The 18,307-nt window shown below is 44.4% G+C and overlaps 1 protein-coding gene across 2 annotated transcripts in view; it reads right to left on the reverse strand.

Annotated features, from left to right (window-relative positions):
- c2cd2 (C2 calcium dependent domain containing 2) overlaps positions 1-18,307 on the reverse strand; it is a 97,354-nt gene that overhangs the window by 75,376 nt on the left and 3,671 nt on the right. For both annotated transcript variants that reach the window (XM_072260037.1, XM_072260036.1), the window contains exons 2-3: positions 6,021-6,116; positions 754-873 (exon numbers count right to left, since the gene is read on the reverse strand). In XM_072260037.1, the coding sequence (XP_072116138.1) occupies positions 754-873; positions 6,021-6,116 (216 nt within the window). The remainder of the gene's footprint in view (positions 1-753; positions 874-6,020; positions 6,117-18,307) is intronic.

The raw sequence follows: 18,307 nt of genomic DNA on the forward strand, positions 1-18,307 counted from the left end.
TACCAGATCAAGTACAGCCTCTCCTCTAGTTGGCTTATCTACATATTGTGTCAGGAAACCTTCCTGAACACACCTAACAAACCCCGCCCCATCCAAACCCCTTGCTCTAAGGAGATGCCAGTCAATATTAGGAAAGTTAAAATCACCCATCACAACAACCCTATTACTGCACCATTCCAGAATCTGCCTCCCTATTTGCTCCTTGATGTCTTTGTTACTATTGGGGGGTCTGTTAAAAAAAAACACCCAGTAGAGATATTGCCCCCTTCCTGTTTCTGACTTCCACAATGACTCAGCAGACAACCCCTCCACTTCTGCAGCTATGATACTATCCCTGATTAGCAATACCAATCCCCCACCTCTTTTGCCTTCTGCCCTGTCCTTTTTGAAACATCTAAAGCCCGGAACGTTCAGCAGCCATTCCTGCCCCTGAGACATCTAAGTCTCTAATGGCCACATCATCATATTTCCACATATTGATCCATATGGCTCATCCACCTTGATTATGATACTCCTTGCATTAAAATAGATACATCTCAAACCATCTGGCTGAGTGCAATAGAAAATAACTCGATTTATTTCTGGAATATTATTGCTGTTTTATGGAAAATTTTGCGCAAGGTGGAAAAGAAAAGCAGGAAAATAAGAGGCAAAATAAATGCTGGTTTAGCAGCAAACCATGAAACATTCCCTGCCGCCAAGGAGGCTTCCCTGAAATAATAACAATTGGGCGTAGAAATTTTCAAGCCATACCTCAATATGAAGTGGAGACACTTGGACATTGAAGGATTCCATTCCCATAGCAACAGGTGACTCCCGTGTCACCGAGATGGAAAATTGGGCATAGTCTCCGGTCACTAGGCATCTGAACACCTGAAAACAAGTTCACAAGTTTATTGTGGAGCCTGTGCCAGTTTAGGAGATTGTCTATCCATCACCTACAGCTCACGTCTCACAGGTTAGTTACATATAGTACACCAACTACCTTAGTCCAAAATGATTAATCACCCAATGATTCCCTTTTTAAAAAACACAGGTAGTTTTGTCTGACACTGTTCATCACCCGCAAATTCCAGCACAAGCTGGTGTGAGCCTCATCAATCAATTTCTGGTCCCACTTATCCAGCTGTCCGTTAGGCGTTGCTCATGCACAAGCGGAGGAAAGGAGTTCAGTGGAACATGTTAAAGCCAAAGTCAAGTTTATTGTCAGATGCCAAGTACGTGCATACACCATGCAATGAAAGACTTCCTCGAGAAGCATCAGATATATGACATTCACAAGAAAAACAAATTAACAACCATAAATTGTACAAATTTATACAAGAACACAATTGGTAAAATAAAGTCCAATGAAGTGCAAAGTGGTTATAGTGTTGCTATAGTGAGGTAATAATTAGAATTGCGCAGGTTGGTTCAAGAAGAAATAGTGGACAATAATTTATGCTGGAAATGTAAAAATGAGGTGGGCACATATTTTCTCATGATTTGGGAGTGTTCCATGGTTCATTCATTTCGGTGTAAAGTTCTCAATCTGTTGGGGAATTGGTCGGGTTCCACACTGCCCTTGTGCCCACGGCTTTGTCTCTTGGGTGATAGGACAATGATACCTAATGTAAACAATGACACATTTACTATTTTAAAGATGGGTCTCATCACAGCTGCAAGAATTATATTGTCAATCTGGAAAAAACCCAGATATCCCACTGTGAAGGAATGGACTGAGGAAATGATTAAGATTTCATCATATGAACACATGTTAGGAAGAATTAACAGTGAGGGAAAAGTGCAAGACACGTGGGATCAGTTTTGGTTGTATGTTAATTTAAACTTAAATTAGAACTTCTTTTTGTCTCCAAGTTTTATTTGTTTTCCTGTCATGGGATGGCTGTGTAAATATGCTGTATTGTATCTGCTCTGTGATATGCTGTGCTGCTTTGTAAAATAAGAATAAATAATAATAAAAATTTGAATTAAAACAAAAGAAGAATATAGTTGACGGGAAGCAGCTGTTCACGAACCTGATGGTGTGGGATTTCAGGTGTCATGAGCCCTGCAGTCCTTGTATTTGTTAATTATCATCTTATCTAGAGTTATTAAGTCCTTGTACTTCCTGTTTGTCAAGTTTATTTTGACTGGCACAGGTTTTCAGCGTACTGCACTTATTGAAAGCGGATTCCAAATTAGTGCAGGTCCTTATGTGTTTCGAGAAGGATTCGTCTCACAGAGTTGCTTAGACAAGCAACTGAAGTTCATTTGAAATTCCTGAGTAAACTCGTTTCTGTCTTTACATGGGAGTCTGTCATTCCTCCGCACCCGAGTTCAGTCATTTGACAGTGCACACCGTGACATCAGTCTTATGTACCTCCTTCCCAATGACAGCCACAAAAAGATGGCATGACCCAGAACGCTGGTGGTCTTTGACGACCGATGCTGCTGTTTTGAGGCAGTGCCTCATGCAGACACTTTCAACGGTGGGAGAGATTTCCATGTGACGTACTGGGCCGAGGCCACTACACCGCAGCATATTTTCCTGGGCATTTGAGCCGCTGTTCCAAACCAAGCTGCAACCACTTAGTGGTGCCATCAGATCTAGAGAAGTTAGCCAAGCCTCCACATTGCAGATAAAAGGAGATCATTGTGGTTCAGTAGGTAGCAGTTGAACCTGAAACCTTTTGATTGAAAGGCTGTTTCAGCAACTAAAATCAATTTCAAAAGCAAAATCTGGTTCAGTTGAGAGACATCCTAGGTTGAGGGATGTACAGAGGAAATTACAGAGTACATTTCTTTAATCTTCCAAGTACTTATAGATTACGCATATTACTCAAAGACTGCAATACTACAACTGTTATAACCCCTTAACAAAAATGTAGCATGGGAACAAATTTTGTAATTAGACCAACTACATTCTCATCCAGTATATACCTGTATATTAGTGTGTGCTTTTCTTACTGGAAGTCTGCAATCATTGCTGGCAAGTGTGCGTGTGTATATATACACCATCAGCTAATCAGGGCAGCCACTTATTTGGGACAACTCTTAAAGAACAAAAACTAATTGACAAAATAGCCGGAATTCCCTTTGTTTATTAGGGACACTATGCTGTTTAATTAGGACAGGAGACTGTTGCTGAACAGCTTCTAACTAGCGTTAGTTGCGAGCACTTGTTGTGACCATACTTAGAGCGAACAGTTTTTAAATAATGTCACTTGCACGTGTTTTGTGTTCAAAAAGTAGTGAATTTTGTCACTGACAGTTGGCAAAAAGTAAGCAGAAAGACAATTCAGAACTGCTTTGCTCACTGTGGTTTCAATCATTCAATGCTTGGAGTTGCCAGAAACAGCTGAGAGTGAAAATGAAATGATTTTACTACTTCAATAAGTTAGAAACTATGATGTATTTTTATAATTTTCATACTGTCGCCTTTCCGTGAGCTTGAATCAGTCTGGCCATTCTCCTGTGATCTCTCTCATTAACAAGATGTTTTGACCTTGAACTACCACTCATTGGATGTTTTTTTTGCGCCAATCTCTGTAAACTCTAGACTGTTGTGCATGAAGATCCCAAGAGATCAGCAGTTTCTGAGATACTCAAACCACACCATCTGGTACCAACAATCATTCTACAGTCAAAGTTACTCAGATCACATTCCTTCCCCCTTTTCTGGTGTTTGGTCTGAACAACAACTGAATCTCTTGACCATGAGGTTTTATGCATCAAATTGCTGCCACCTGAATGGCTAATTAGATATTTGCCTTAGCAAGGTGTATGAGTACCTAATAAATTGGTCACAAAGTACATCGCTGTTAGCAAAAAGTTATCCATTAGACTGGAAGCTGCGATGCAATCAATTGCTGTTCACACGGGTCATTGATGCAAATAAATATTGACTTAATGGATGACTTCAAGTGGTTTTTGGAGATATTCCTTGAAGTGCATCACATGCTATGAAAAGCAGAGGTGATCTAATAGGATCAATGTTAAGTATGCGGTTAAAAGAGCAAATTCAATGGTCGGATAAAAAGTGAAATAAGATCATTAAAACATAGGAGCAGAATTAGGCTATTTGGCCTATTAAGTCTGCTCTGCCACTCCATCGTGGCTGATGTATTATCCCTCTCAACCACATTCTCCCGCCTTCTCCCCATAACCTTTGACACCCTTACTAATAACGAACCTATCAAATGTCCACTTTAAATATACCAATGACTTGGCCTCCACAGCCGTCTGTGGCAATGAATTCCGCAGATTCACCATGCTCTGGCTAAAGAAATTCCTCCTCACCTCTGTTCTAAAGGGATGTCCCTCTTTTCTGAGACTGTGCTCCCAATTATAGGAAACATCCCCTCCACATCCACTCTATCTAGATCTTTATGAGAAGCATGAAAACAACCTGGGGGGGGGGGGGGGGCTGCAAGGGGTGGTGGTGATGGACCCTCTGAAAGTACTAACACACTCAAGCCCAGCCAGAGTCAGTTCGAGTGTCTCAAGAAGCATATGATCCAGAAAGTATTCACCTTGCAGGGGTGGGGGCCACTGCAGGCATCATGGCAGCAGAAAGTTTTCCAAAGCCAAAATAAATCATTAAAGTAGCTACTCTTTCCAAATGTCTCCAGAATTATTAAAAAGACAAGGTTTAGAAAGGTATCAGAATTTAACTTTCAGTAACATGGGGGCAAAGTTGAAAAGGGTGATGAATACGGGCTGAAGTTACTATATTTGAATGCATATGGTATATGGACTAATGTAAACGATCTTGTAGCATAGTTAAAAATTGGCAGGTATGATGTGGACATCAATGAATCATGGCTGAAAGAAGATCAAGGTTGGGAATTTAACATCCTAAGTTACACATTGTATTGAAAGGACAGGCCATTAGGCAGAGGAGGTGGGATGGCTCTGTGGGTAAAAAAAATGAAATCAAATCCTTGGAAAGACATGACATACTCCTTGTGGGTAGAGTTCCAAAACTGAAAGGGTAAAAAGACCCTAAAGGGAGTTATATACAGGCCTCCAAATAGTAGCTGAGATATGGGGTACAAATTATGACAGGAGTTAGAAACGGTATGTAATATTATGTCAGTCATGGCAGATTTTAATATGTAGGCAGATTGGGAAAAATCAGGTTGGTGCTAGACCCCAAGAGAAAGAATTTGTAGAATGCCTACAAGACGGCTTTTTAGAATAGCTTCTGGTTGAGCCCACCAGGGAAAAGTCAATTTTGTGTAATGAACTGCGTTTGATTAGGAAGCTTAAGGTAAAGGAACCCTGAGGAGGTATTGATAATAATATGATAGAATTCACCCTGCTGTTTGAGAGTGAGAGGCTAAAATCAGATGTATCAATATTAAAGGAAATTACAGAAGCATGAGAGAGGAGCTGGCCAAAGATTAATGGAAGAGGACACTAGCAGGGATAGCAGTAGAACAGCAGTGGCTGGAGTTTCTGGGAGCAATTCAGAAGTTGCAAGATAGATTCATCCTCAAGAGTAGGATTCTAACTGGAGGATGAGGCAAATGTGGCTGATAAGGAAAGTCAAAGACAGCACAAAAGTAAGAGAGGAGCCATATAATACAGCAAAAATAGTGAGCAGCTAAAGGATTGGGAAGTTATTAAATCAGCCAGATGGAATGGTGGAACAGGCTCGAGGGGCCAAATGGCCTAAACCTGCTTATGTGTCTTTTGGTTATATCATGAAACAAAGCGTCTAAAGATGTTAGAAGAAACATCTGTATCATCTGCTCTCATATTTCAGACAATACCCACATTGAACAAGGAAAGGTGAGTGAGAATACAAACTAACTTGTACTTCCTGTCAGATAAATATAAAACAATGGGCGACATCAGAAAATTACTGCATAACCAAGTGTGGAGCTTTTGCTCATAAATGTCGAACATAAAAGTGAAATCTTCCCCCAACTCCAAGACTGAGAAACTCTAATGAATATTTCAGTCCCCATCAAGATCACAACAAATCAAATCAATGAGAATACTGTTACACACAGACACTGCACGGTACTCACCAAGTGTTGTTCTGATTTGATAACACTGGTAACACGACTCAGAGTCAGTGGTGATGAAGACAGAGCTGCATTATCAATAGTCAGCTGGAATGAACTCTAAAAAGAAAAAGTGGAAATAAAATTACTCAATATCAGTTCCCCGAAGTGCAAACTAAAATGGACAGAAAAGTCAAACTGCAAACTCCAACACAGTAGCATACTTGATAACATAAGAGTACAAATAAAAGACAATGCATGCTGTAAGTGAGTAATTTAAAAATCGTATGTAAAAAGTTTAATATGCAACACATACACTCAGTGGCCAGTTTATGTACACCTGCTCATTAATGCAAATATCTAATCAGCCAATCATGTGGCAACAACTCAATGTATTAAAAGCATGCAGACATGGTCAAGAGGTTCAGTTGTTGTTCAGACCAACTATCAGAATGGGGAAGAAATTTGATCCAAGCGACTTTGACCATGAGATGATTGTTGGTGTCAGGCAGGGTGATTTGAGTGTCTCAGAAATTGCTGATCTCCTAGGGTTTCATGCATAACTGTCACAACTGTCTCTAGAGTTTACAGAGAATGGTATGAAAAACAAAAAAAAAATCCAGTGAGTGGCAGTCCTGTCAGCAAAAGCACTTTAGTGAGCGGGATCAGAGGAGAATGGCCAGACTGATTCAAGCTGACAGCAAGGCGACAGTAACTGAAGTAACCACACAACAGTTGTGTACAGAAGAGCATCGCTGAACACACGTGTCAAACCTTGACGTGGATGGGCTACAGCAGAAGACCATGAGTGCAGCCACTTTATTAAGTACAGGAGGTACAACTTTCTATGGGAGCACAGTTGAGAGTGTCCTGTCTGGCTGCATCATTGTATAATGCAGAAGCTGCAAGACCCTACAGAAGATGGTAAAAACTGCCAAGAGGAGCACCGGCGTCTTCCTCCCCTCTATTTGTGACATTTACCAGCAGCATCGTAGACGAAGGGCCTGAAGCATTGTTGAGGATTCCTACCATCCATCCACAATCTCTTTGACCCACTACCGTCAGGAAAGCAGTTCGGGAGCATCATGACTAGGACTGCCAGACTGGGTAACAGCTTCTTCCCCCAGGCTGTGAGACTAATGAATACCCTACCACCACCAAGGTCTCATCGCTAGGATAGCAAGCTGTTTACTGTACTGTTTACTAACGCTGCGTAATGAGGAGGAGAAGATGGCAGCGCGCGCGGCCTCTCCGGTGAATGATATCTGTAATCTGTCATGTAGGGTACCGTGCACAATTCTGATTTGATGGAGACAGATGTAAGAGTACGGAGGAATATATGGAGAAACTTCTGAAATGCCCGCTTTGCTGCCGCTGCTACCGTGTGGTAACCGGAATCTCCGGAGCAGAAGGCCCCGAATCCTCGGCTTTGCTTGTTTCAGCGGCCGGAGCGAGGTCGAAGGCGCTCGGCAGAGGATGGCGCTCGGGAGGCTGTATCAGAGGGGCTGGTTGGAGGCTCGAAATTTTCGGATGGATGGACTCAGTGTCGGCTGTGGTCGGCTGCTTTCAAGACATCAGCAAGATGACGGTGCCTGGAGGTTTATGGCAGTGAGTTTCTCCCTTTTGCCACCTGCTATTGGGGACTCGGGAGTCTATCGACTCGCGGACTTTGAGACTTTTTTTTTTACCGTGCACATGGTTTGTTCTTCATCAAATTATGGTATTGCTTTGCACTGCTGTAACTATATGTTATAATCATGTGGTTCTGTCAGTGTTAAGTCTTTGGTTTGTCCTGTTTTTCCATGATATCACTCTGGAGAAACATTGTATCATTTCCAAATGACAATAAAAGAGGACTGAGTGTTCTCATAATCTAATCTAATCTAATGAGTACTACATGCACTTTGAATTATATTTTATTAGCTTATTTATGGTGATATTTTGTTTTTGGTGCTGCATGTAATACATGTTCTGTGGGTGCAGCATGTCCCAGAGGAATGTTGTTTCTCCACAGTCAGATGACAATAAACTTGAACCTTTTGTGCTTTCGAGGCAACACATGGCTGAATCTTTAAGACTGCTCTCAAATCGATTTGTCTGGTACTTTGAGATATCACATTGAAACGACTAGATCGCTTTCTCATTGTAACTTGTAAATACTGACGCACTTCAGGAAATATCTGCACCAACCTCCACCAGAGTCCATTCCTACTCAAAAGGTATGCCATTATGTAGAGTGTGCTTCAGTGTACAAGAAAAGAAATATGATGTCATGATGACAAAGGCGTACAATATTTTAGCTATTTACACTGTGGCCATTTTCTTAGGTACCTCTTGTACTTAATAAAGTGGCTACTGAGTATGTTCATGATCCTCTGCTGCTACATCTCATCCACTTCAATGTTCAATGTGTTGCACGTTTAGAGACGCTCTTCTGCACACCACTGTTGTAATGCATGGTCATTTGAGTTACTGTCACCTTGAACCAGTCTGGCACTCTCCTCTAACCTCTTGCATTAACAAGCAACACACATCAAAGTTGCTGGTGAACGCAGCAGGCTAGGCAGCATCTCTAGGAAGAGGTCAGTTGACGTTTCGGGCCCAAACCCTAAGTCAGGACTAACTGAAAGAAGAGCTCGTAAGAGATTTGAAAGTGGGAGGGGGAGGGGGAGATCCAAAAAGATGGGAGAAGACAGGACGGGGAGGGATGGAGCCAAGAGCTGGACAAGTGATTGGCAAAAGGGATATGAGAGGATCATGGGACAGGAGGCCCAGGGAGAAGGAAAAGAGGGAGGGAGGGAAAACTCAGAGGATGGGCAAGGGGTATAGTCAGAGGGACAGAGGGAGAAAAAGGAGAGAGAGAGAGAAAGAATGTGCGTATATAAATAAATACCAGATGGGGTACGAGGGGGAGGTGAGGCATTAGCGGAAGTTTGATAAGTCAATGTTCGTGCCATCAGGTTGGAGGCTACCCAGACAGAATATAAGGTGTTGTTTCTCCAACCTGAGTGTGACTTCATCTTTACAGTAGAGGAGGCCGTGGATAGACATATTAGAATGGGAATGGGACGTGGAATTAAAATGTGTGGTAACTGGGAAATCCTGCTTTCTCTGGTGGACAGAGTGTAGGTGTTCAGCAAAACGATCTCCCAGTCTGTGTCGGGTCTCGCCAATATATAGAAGGCCACATCGGGAGCACCGGACGCAGTATATCACCCCAACCAACTCACTGGTGAAGTGTCACCTCACCTGGAAGGACTGTCTGAGGCCCTGAATGGTAGTGAGGGAGGAAATGTAAGGGGACGTGTAGCACTTGTTCCGCTTACACGGATAAATACCAGGAGGGAGATCAGTGGGGAGGGATGGGGGGGACGAATGAACAAGGGAGTCGCATAGGGAGTGATCCCTGCGGAAAGCAGAGAGGGGGGGAGAGGGAAAGATGTGCATGGTGGTGGGATCCCGTTGGAGGTGGCGGAAGTTACGAAGTCTCACTTCCTCCAAACTAAAAGTGTAGCCATGGGCACCCGTATGGGTCCCAGCTATGCCTGCCTTTTTGTTGGCTTTGTGGAACAATCTATGTTCCAAACCTATTCTGGTATCTGTCCCCCACTTTTCCTTCGCTACATTAACAACTGCATTGGCGCTGCTTCCTGCATGCATGCTGAACTCGTTGACTTCATTAACTTTGCCTCCAACTTTCATCCTGCCCTCAAGTTTACCTGGTCCATTTCCAACACCTCCCTCCCCTTTCTAGATCTTTCTGTCTCTGTCTCTGGAGACAGCTTATCTACTGATGTCTACTATAAGCCAACTGACTCTCACAGCTATCTGGACTATTCCTCTTCTCACCCTGTCTCTTGCAAAAATGCCATCCCCTTCTCGCAATTCCTCCGTCTCCGCCACATCTGCTCTCAGGATGAGGCTTTTCATTCCAGGACGAAGGAGATATCCTCCTTTTTTAAAGAAAGGGGCTTCCCTTCCTCCACCATCAACTCTGCTCTCAAACGCATCTCTCCCATTTCACGCACATCTGCTCTCACCCCATCCTCCCGCCACCCCACTAGGAATAGGGTTCCCCTGGTCCTCACCTACCACCCCACCAGCCTCCTTGTCCAACATATTATTCTCCGTAACTTCCGCCACCTCCAATGGAATCCCAGCACTAAGCACATCCTTCCCTCCCCCCCACTCTGCTTTCCGCAGAAATCGCTCCCTACGCGACTCCCTTGTCCATTTGTCCCCCCATCCCTCCCCATCGATCTCCCTCCTGGCAATTATCCTTGTAAGCGGAACAAGTGCTACACATGCCCTTACACTTCCTCCCTTACCACCATTCAGGGCCCCAGGCAGTCCTTCCAGGTGAGGCGACACTTCACCTGTGAGTCGGCTGGGGTGATATACCGCGTCCGGTGTTCCCGATGTGGCCTTCTATATATTGGCGAGACCCGACGCAGACTGGGGGATCGTTTCGCTGAACACCTACGCTCTGTCCGCCAGAGAAAGCAGGATCTCCCAGTGCCCACACATTTTAATTCCACATCCCATTCCCATTCTGACATGTCTATCCACGGCCTCCTCTACTGTAAAGATGAAGCCACACTCAAGTTGGAGGAACAACACCTTATATTTCGTCTGGGTAGCCTCCAACCTGATGGCATGAACACTGACTTCTCAAACTTCCACTAATGCCCCACCTCCTGCTCGCACCCTATCCATTATTTATTTATTTATATACACACACATTCTTTTTCTTTATCTCTCTCTCCTTTTTCTCCCTCTGTCCCTCTGACTATACCCCTTGCCCATCCTCTGGGTTTTCCCCCCCCTCCCCCTTTTCCTTCTCCCTGGGCCTCCTGCCCATGATCCTCTCATATCTCTTTTGCCAATCAACTGTCCAGCTCTTGGCTCCATCCCTCCCCCTCCTGTCTTCTCCTATCATTTCGGATCTCTCCCTCCCCCTCTCACTTTCAAATCTCTTACTAGCTCTTCTTTCAGTTAGTCCTGACGAAGGGTCTCGGTGCGAAACGTCGACTGTACCTCTTCCTAGAGATGCTGCCTGTCCTGCTGCATTCATCAGCAACTTTTATGTGTGTTGCTTGAAATTCCAGCATCTGCAGATTTCCTCGTGTTTGCATCTTCCATTAACAAGGCGTTTTTGCCCATAGAACTGCTGGCCTCTGGATTTTTTTTTGCACCATTCTCTGTAAACTCTAGAGACTGTTGTGTGTGAAAACCCCAGGAGATCATTTGCAGGAGATCAGCTGTTTCTGAGACACTCAAACCACCCTGTCTGGCACCAACAATCATTCCACAGTCAAAGTCACTTAGATCACATTCCTTCCCCATTCTGATGTTTGGCCTGAACAATAATTGAACCTCTTGACCATATGTGTATCATTTAATGCAACTCCTTACAGACAACGGCAGAAATTGAAACAGGGTTGCTGGCATTATAAACAAGAGAAAATCTGCAGATGCCAGAAATCCAAATAACACACACAAAATGCTGGAGGAGTTTAGGCAGTATCTATGGAAAGGAGTGCAGTCAACATTTCGGGCCGAGATCCTTCAGGAGTCCTAGCTGCTGAGTTCCTTCAGCATTTTGTGTTGTTGCTGGCATTATAATAGTGCTTCACTAACTGCTATGCTACAGTGCTTGCCCCAGCAGCATCTTCAACAGCATTTCCCAAATTTGATGCAATCTCTACCACGATGGAAGATGAAGACAGCAACCTCACAGGAATAAGAGTACTTGCAGGTTCCCCTTCAAATCACATATTATCCTTGGAATTAGAATCAGGTTTATATCACTGACTTGTATGACATGAAGTATGTTGTTTTGTGATAGCAGTACAAACCTAAATAAATCATGCAAAAAAAAAATGAAGTAGTGTTTATAGACAGTTCTGATGGGGGGGGGGGGAAGAAGCAGTTCCCGTCAATAGGCTTCCACTAACCGATGGTAGAAATTAGAAGACAGCATGGCCCAGAGGTGAGAGTCCTCAGTGATGGATGCTGCCTTCCTGATGGTGAAGTGGGTTGTGCATGTGATGGAGCTGGCTGCAGCCTCTTGCAGTTTTGTGCATTGGAGCTTCTGTATCAGGCAGTGATGGAATTAGTCTTAGTCATACTTTATTGATCCCGGGGGAAATTGGTTTTCGTTACGGTTGCACCATAATAATAAATAGTAATAAAACCATAAATAGTTAAACAGTAATATGTAAATTATGCCAGGAAATAAGCTCAGGACCAGCCTATTGGTTCAGGGTGTCTGATCCTCCAAGGGAGGAGTTTTAAAGTCTGATGGCCACAGGCAGGAATGACTTCCTATGACGCTCTGTGTTGCATCTCGGTGGAATGAGTCTCTGGCTGAATGCGCTCCTGTGCCCAACCAGTACATTATGTAGTGGATGGGAGACATTGACCAAGATGGCATGCAACTTAGACAGCATCCTCATTTCAGACACCACAGTCAGAGAGTCCAGTTCCATCCCCACAACATCACTGGCCTTATGAATGAGTTTGTTGATTCTCTTGGTGTCTGCTACCCTCAGCCTGCTGCCCCAGCACACAACAGCAAACATGATAGCACTGGACACCACAGACTCGTAGAACATCCTCAGCATCGTCCGGCAGATGTTAAAGGACCTCAGTCTCCTCAGGAAATAGAGATGGCTCTGACCCTTCTTGTAGACAGCCTCAGAGTTCTTTGACCAGTCCAGTTTATTGTCAATTCGTATCCCCAGGTATTTGTAATCCTCCACCATGTCCACCCTGACCCCCGGATGGAAACAGGGGTCACCGGTACCTTAGCTCTCCTCAGGTCTACCACCAGCTCCTTAGTCTTTTTCACATTAAGCTGCAGATAATTCTGCTCACACCATGTGATAAAGTTTCCTACCGTAACCCTGTACTCAGTCTCATCTCTCTTGCTGATGCATCCAACTATGGCAGAGTCATCAGAAAACTTCTGAAGATGACAAGACCCTGTGCAGTAGTTGAAGTCCGAGATGTAAATGGTGAAGAGAAAGAGAGACAAGACAGTCCCCTGTGGAGCCCCAGTGCTGCTGATCACTCTGTCGGACACACAGTTGCAAGCACACGTACTGTGGTCTGCCAGTCAGGTAATCAAGAATCCATGACACCAGGAAAGCATCCACCTGCATCGCTGTCAGCTTCTCCCCCAGCAGAGCAGGGCGGATGGTGTTGAACGCACTGGAGAAGTCAAAAAACATGACCCTCACAGTGCTCGCTGGCTTGTCCAGGTGGACGTAGACACGGTTCAGCAGGTAGACGATGGCATCCTCAACTCCTAGTTGGGGCTGGTAGGCGAACTGGAGGGGATGGAACTAGTTAGAATGTTCTTCACCATACATCTACAGAATTTTGTAAGAGTCTTTAGTGACATACCAAATCTCCACAAAGTAGAGCCACTGGTGAGCCTTCTGTATGAATGCAATGTGTTGGGCCCAGGACATATCCTCTGAGATGCTGACACCCAAGAACTTGAAACTGCTCATCCCTTCCACTACTGACCTCTCGGTGAAGATTGGCAAGTGTTCACCCAACTTCCCCTTCCTGAATTTCACAGTCACTTCCTTGGTCCTGCTGACATAGAATGTGAGGTAACACTCACAACAGGCTAGAGGAACTCAGCAGGTCGGGCAGCATCAGTGGAAAAGATCGGTCGACGTTTTGGGCCGGAACCCTTCGTTGGCCCTGACGAAGGGTTGCGGCCCGAAACGTCGACCAATCGTTTCCATGGATGCTGCCCGACCTGCTGAGTTCCTCCAGCATGTTGTGAGTGTTGCTTTGACCCCACCATCTGCAGATTATTTTGTGTATAGAATGTGAGGTTATTGTTGCAAAAGCAGTTGACCGACCTCCATCTTGCTCTGACTCATATAGATCTCTTTGTCACCATCTGAGATGCTGCCAACAACAGTCCTGCGATCAGCCAATTTATAGATGGAGTCTGAGCTGTGCTTAGCCACGCAGTCATGAGCGTAGAGTGAGTAGAACAGTGGGCTGAGCACATAAACGAGGTGCGCCTGTGATGATTGTCACCGAGGAGATGTTATTTCTAATCTTCACTGACTAGTCTCCCCAATAAGGAAGTCAAGAATCCAGTTGCTGAGGGACACACAGAGGCCCAGCTTTTGAAACTTAGTAATTAATAGTGATGGTGTTGAACACTGAGTTGTGATTGATAAGCAGCAACCCAACCCTGCAGATGTCTAGGTGCCCCGAAGCAGACCCGAATGCTCGTGGGATTGTGTCCTGTTGCTAGATTGGTCGGTGACTTGCAACTGGTTCGGGTCCTCTCTCAGGCAGGAGTTAATCCTAGCCATAACCAGTCTCTTGCAGAACTTCATTACAGTAGATGTGAACACTACCAGGTGGCAGTAGTTGAGGCAGCTCATCCTGCTCTTCTTGGACACTGGTATGATTGCTACCCTTCGCCTTCTTAAATGGCCCTTAAGGACTAGTTTCTACTCTAATTCTGAGGTGGGAAAGCCTGTGAATGAATCCTTGTACCGCATACAAGGTATTTCATCTTCTGATCCAGTCGCTCTGGTGGGAGCACTATCACCACACAGACTGCAGTCTGGTTTGCCCCACTTTCTCACAAGAGCTAGGAATTCGGCAATGAATGCCAGCCCTGCCAGAGATGCTCACGGGTCTTAAGTGAACTAAAGGTATAGGCCATTGCTCCGGGCATTTCGCCTGGGGACCTCAAAGATAAGCTGGTCTTTTGTCAACCAGCAGGCTGTTCAGGATTACATCAGTGTGCAATCTATAAACTTTCAGAAAAAATCATGGAAATAAATAACTTTAATTGCATCTCAAAAATTCGATACATTAACAATTCAAAAGAATAGTTAATGCATCTAATGCTCTCTTTTAGAGTCCTGTTGAGAGCCAGAAGTTTTATTAGCTCAGTCAATAAAAAGTAATTTCCAACCCAACCTATTACACAAACACATATTTCTGAATGGAAACACCCAGTCATATACACATACATAATGCATCCAAGTAAATCTGAGTGGAAATTACCTTCTCAAACAAGATATACCAAAGTAGTCTGTCTTGACAAGGCTCATTTCATCACCCAAGTTGAACTTTTCAAAGTTTCCCAAACCCAAAATAAACAAAACACTGCATACTCCAAGCCAGCAAAACTCAAGTTTTGGCACAGACATTTCCTGTACATGACATGCAAAGTCATAATGGAACTAAGAGCCACATGAAAGATTAATAAATATTAATTTATTCTTGGGTTGAAAGATACTCTACAGCTATGCATTCCCTCCCCCCCCCCACATATTTTGTGTTCTAAATACAGTAAGGCACAATTCCACCAGCATTAGTGACTATGTGGCATCTTGCCCAAGTGGCCAGACTTTCCACAGCCACTTTGGAAATCAATGCTGAGAAACTGTGTCATTTAATAAGTCTAGGATTTACTTAATGCTTCCCTCGGCCTCAGAATTGCCTCCCCACCACTGAGCACATCTACAAGGAGCACTATCACAGGCAAGTAGGATCCATCATTGAGGACCCCCACCATCCAGGCCACGCTCTCTTCGTGCCATTGCCATCAGGAAGAAGATACAGAAGCTTCCAGAAACACAGCACCAAGTTCAGGAATAGTTATTACCTCTCAATCATCAGGCTTTTGAATCAAAGGGGATAACTTCACTCACTGCAACACTACACTTTTCCCACAAAAGGACTCTTCAACTTGATATTTATTGCTTATTTATTATTATTGTTTTGATTGTGGCCGCGTGGTGTTCCAGTTTCCTACCGCAGTCCAAAAATGTACAGCTTAGTACATTAATCAGTCAGATGGGTGTAACTGGGCAGCGCGGGCTCATTGGGCTGGAAGGGCCTGTTATCATAAATAAATCCTCCTGCATGATTAACTTCACACACGTGCATGAAAGCAGATAAATGAAAATATGGCAATAAGTTTAGAATGTGGAGAACAGTGACAGGGAAACAAAGTTAATGATTCAGGCGAATAAACAGTGATCAGTTCAGAGCAACACACACAGAACGCCATTGGCTCTCAGCACGTCAGGCAGCATCTAAGGAAAAGAGTAACTAGTCAGCGTTTTGGGCTGAGACCCTTCATCACTAGTGAAGTTTAAGAGACTACTGGACAGGTATATGGAGGAATTTAAGGTGGGTGGGGTTATATGGGAGGCAGGGTTTTAGGGTCGGCACAACATTGTGGGCCAAGATGCCTGTAATGTGCTGTACTATTCTATGTTCTATGTTTTATCAGGACAGAAGTCAACTGTTGACTCATTTGCATAGCTGCTACCTAACCTGCTGAGTTCCTCCAGCATTTTGTGTGTGTTGCTTTGGATTTCCAGCATCTGCAGACTTTATCGTGTTTGTGATCGGTTGTGGACAAAGTCCCAGATGGGAGTAACAACAGCAACGATAGCCAGTGATTAACCCACCACTAGGCATATCTTTGGACTGAGGGGGAAAAGCAGAGCTCCTGAAGGAAACGCACACGGTCACAGCAAGGAACTACAGACTCCTTGCAAGCAGCAGTGGGAAATGAACCCCGGTCACCTGCACTATAAAGCGCTGTGCTAACCACTTGTCTACCCTGCCCCCAAGTTCAGTGTTGCACGTGACAAATGAAAGAGCCTTCTGGCTGCTCTGCTTTCAGCAGACTTACTGCATGAGTTTACATTGCAGCCTTCAGCTCATAATGTTCCAAAGTACATTAGAACCAATTTAACCTTTTTTTGGAATATTGGAACAATAAACGTAGGAAGACAAGCAGCCAGTCTGTATGCTGAAAATAAGTTCAAGACTGTTCGGGGGGGGGGGTTGTTACGGAAATAAATAAGCACAACAAGATTGATAGAAACCTTAGCAACACACACAAAATGCTGGAGGGACTCAGGTCAGGCAGCATCTATGGAAGTGAACAGAGGGGGGACGTTTTGGGCCGAGACTCCTCAAGACTTCAGGACGCAGAAACCTTGGTTCTGCTTCCACCCAAGTAACAGAGAGAAGCAAGTGGAGCTGCTGCTTGGGCTCAGTCCTCATCTCCGGAGCTGCCTGTGTGGACATTGCACATTTTCCCTGTGAACACATGGATTTCCCACGGGTATTCCAGCTTCCTCCCACATCCCGAGTCAGGGTGAAAGGTGAAATATTTAAGCGGAACTCCTTCATTCAGAGAGTCACGTGAACGTGGAATGCTCTGCCAGTAGGAGTGGTGGAGGCTGGTTTGATTTCAACATTTACGAGACATTTGCCTGGGCACATGGGTGGCAGGAGTATGGTCCAGCAGCTGGTCCATGGGGCGAGGCAGAATTATAGCTTGCCATGGACGAGGTGGGCTGAGGGGCTTGTTTCTGTGCTATCGTGCTCTGTGACTATGACATGCTGTTTGGCATGTTACTTGCTAGCTGTAAGTTGCGCCTAATGTACGAAATCTGGGGTAAGTTGAGGAAAACATGGGGAGAATAAGTGAGAATGGGTGTCTGATGGATGGAGAAGACCCTGTGGTGGAAGTGTGCATCTCCGTTCTCTACATGTCTACAAGAACGCTGAGAAAAAAAATGCAACATGCCAAGCAGAAGGCTGAGTTTTGATGATGCAGCCCTCACTCTGTACCTCACCGAAAAACCAGCCTACAATCAGTCCCAATGAAGTGTCTTGGCCCGAAACGTTGACTGTTTATTCCTCTCCACTGATGCTGCTTGACTTGCTGAGTTCCTCCAGCAGTGTGTGCCGTTGTGTGTCTGGCATCTGGGGGCGGGGGGGTTCCCTCAAGCTTTGTAGCATCTACAGAATCTTTGGTGTTTATGAGCCTGCAACGTGGACTGGATCCACATCTATTCCTAGTAATGCACTGAAATAGGCTGGTTTTACAGCTAATGGTCACTTATTCAGCAAATTAATACATATATTAGCTTCACTACAGTGCTTTCTTCTTATGGCATCTTGGCATTCTAGGAAGTCCTGTGCATACAGCTCTCTAGTTACTAAAACTCCTGTTGGCCATGGCCTTTTGTTTTCCGTCCTGAGCCAATTTTACATTCAGCCTGATTTTCACAAGGACACGAGAGAACAAGAGATGAATAGGCCACCCACACAAAACTTGTCTCTCCATTCAGCCCTGATCGCAACTCTTCTTGTGCTAGTTCTATATACACACACACACACACCTTTTCTCTACCTTAAATAACTGCCCACTTTTCTTGTAATTTATTAGTTTTGCAACTAATTGTATTGAGACTTCCATCAACTTTATAGAATTAAACATCTTGCTT

This window comes from Mobula birostris, chromosome 6 (genome assembly GCF_030028105.1).
Source record: "Mobula birostris isolate sMobBir1 chromosome 6, sMobBir1.hap1, whole genome shotgun sequence".
Classification (NCBI taxonomy): domain Eukaryota; kingdom Metazoa; phylum Chordata; class Chondrichthyes; order Myliobatiformes; family Myliobatidae; genus Mobula; species Mobula birostris.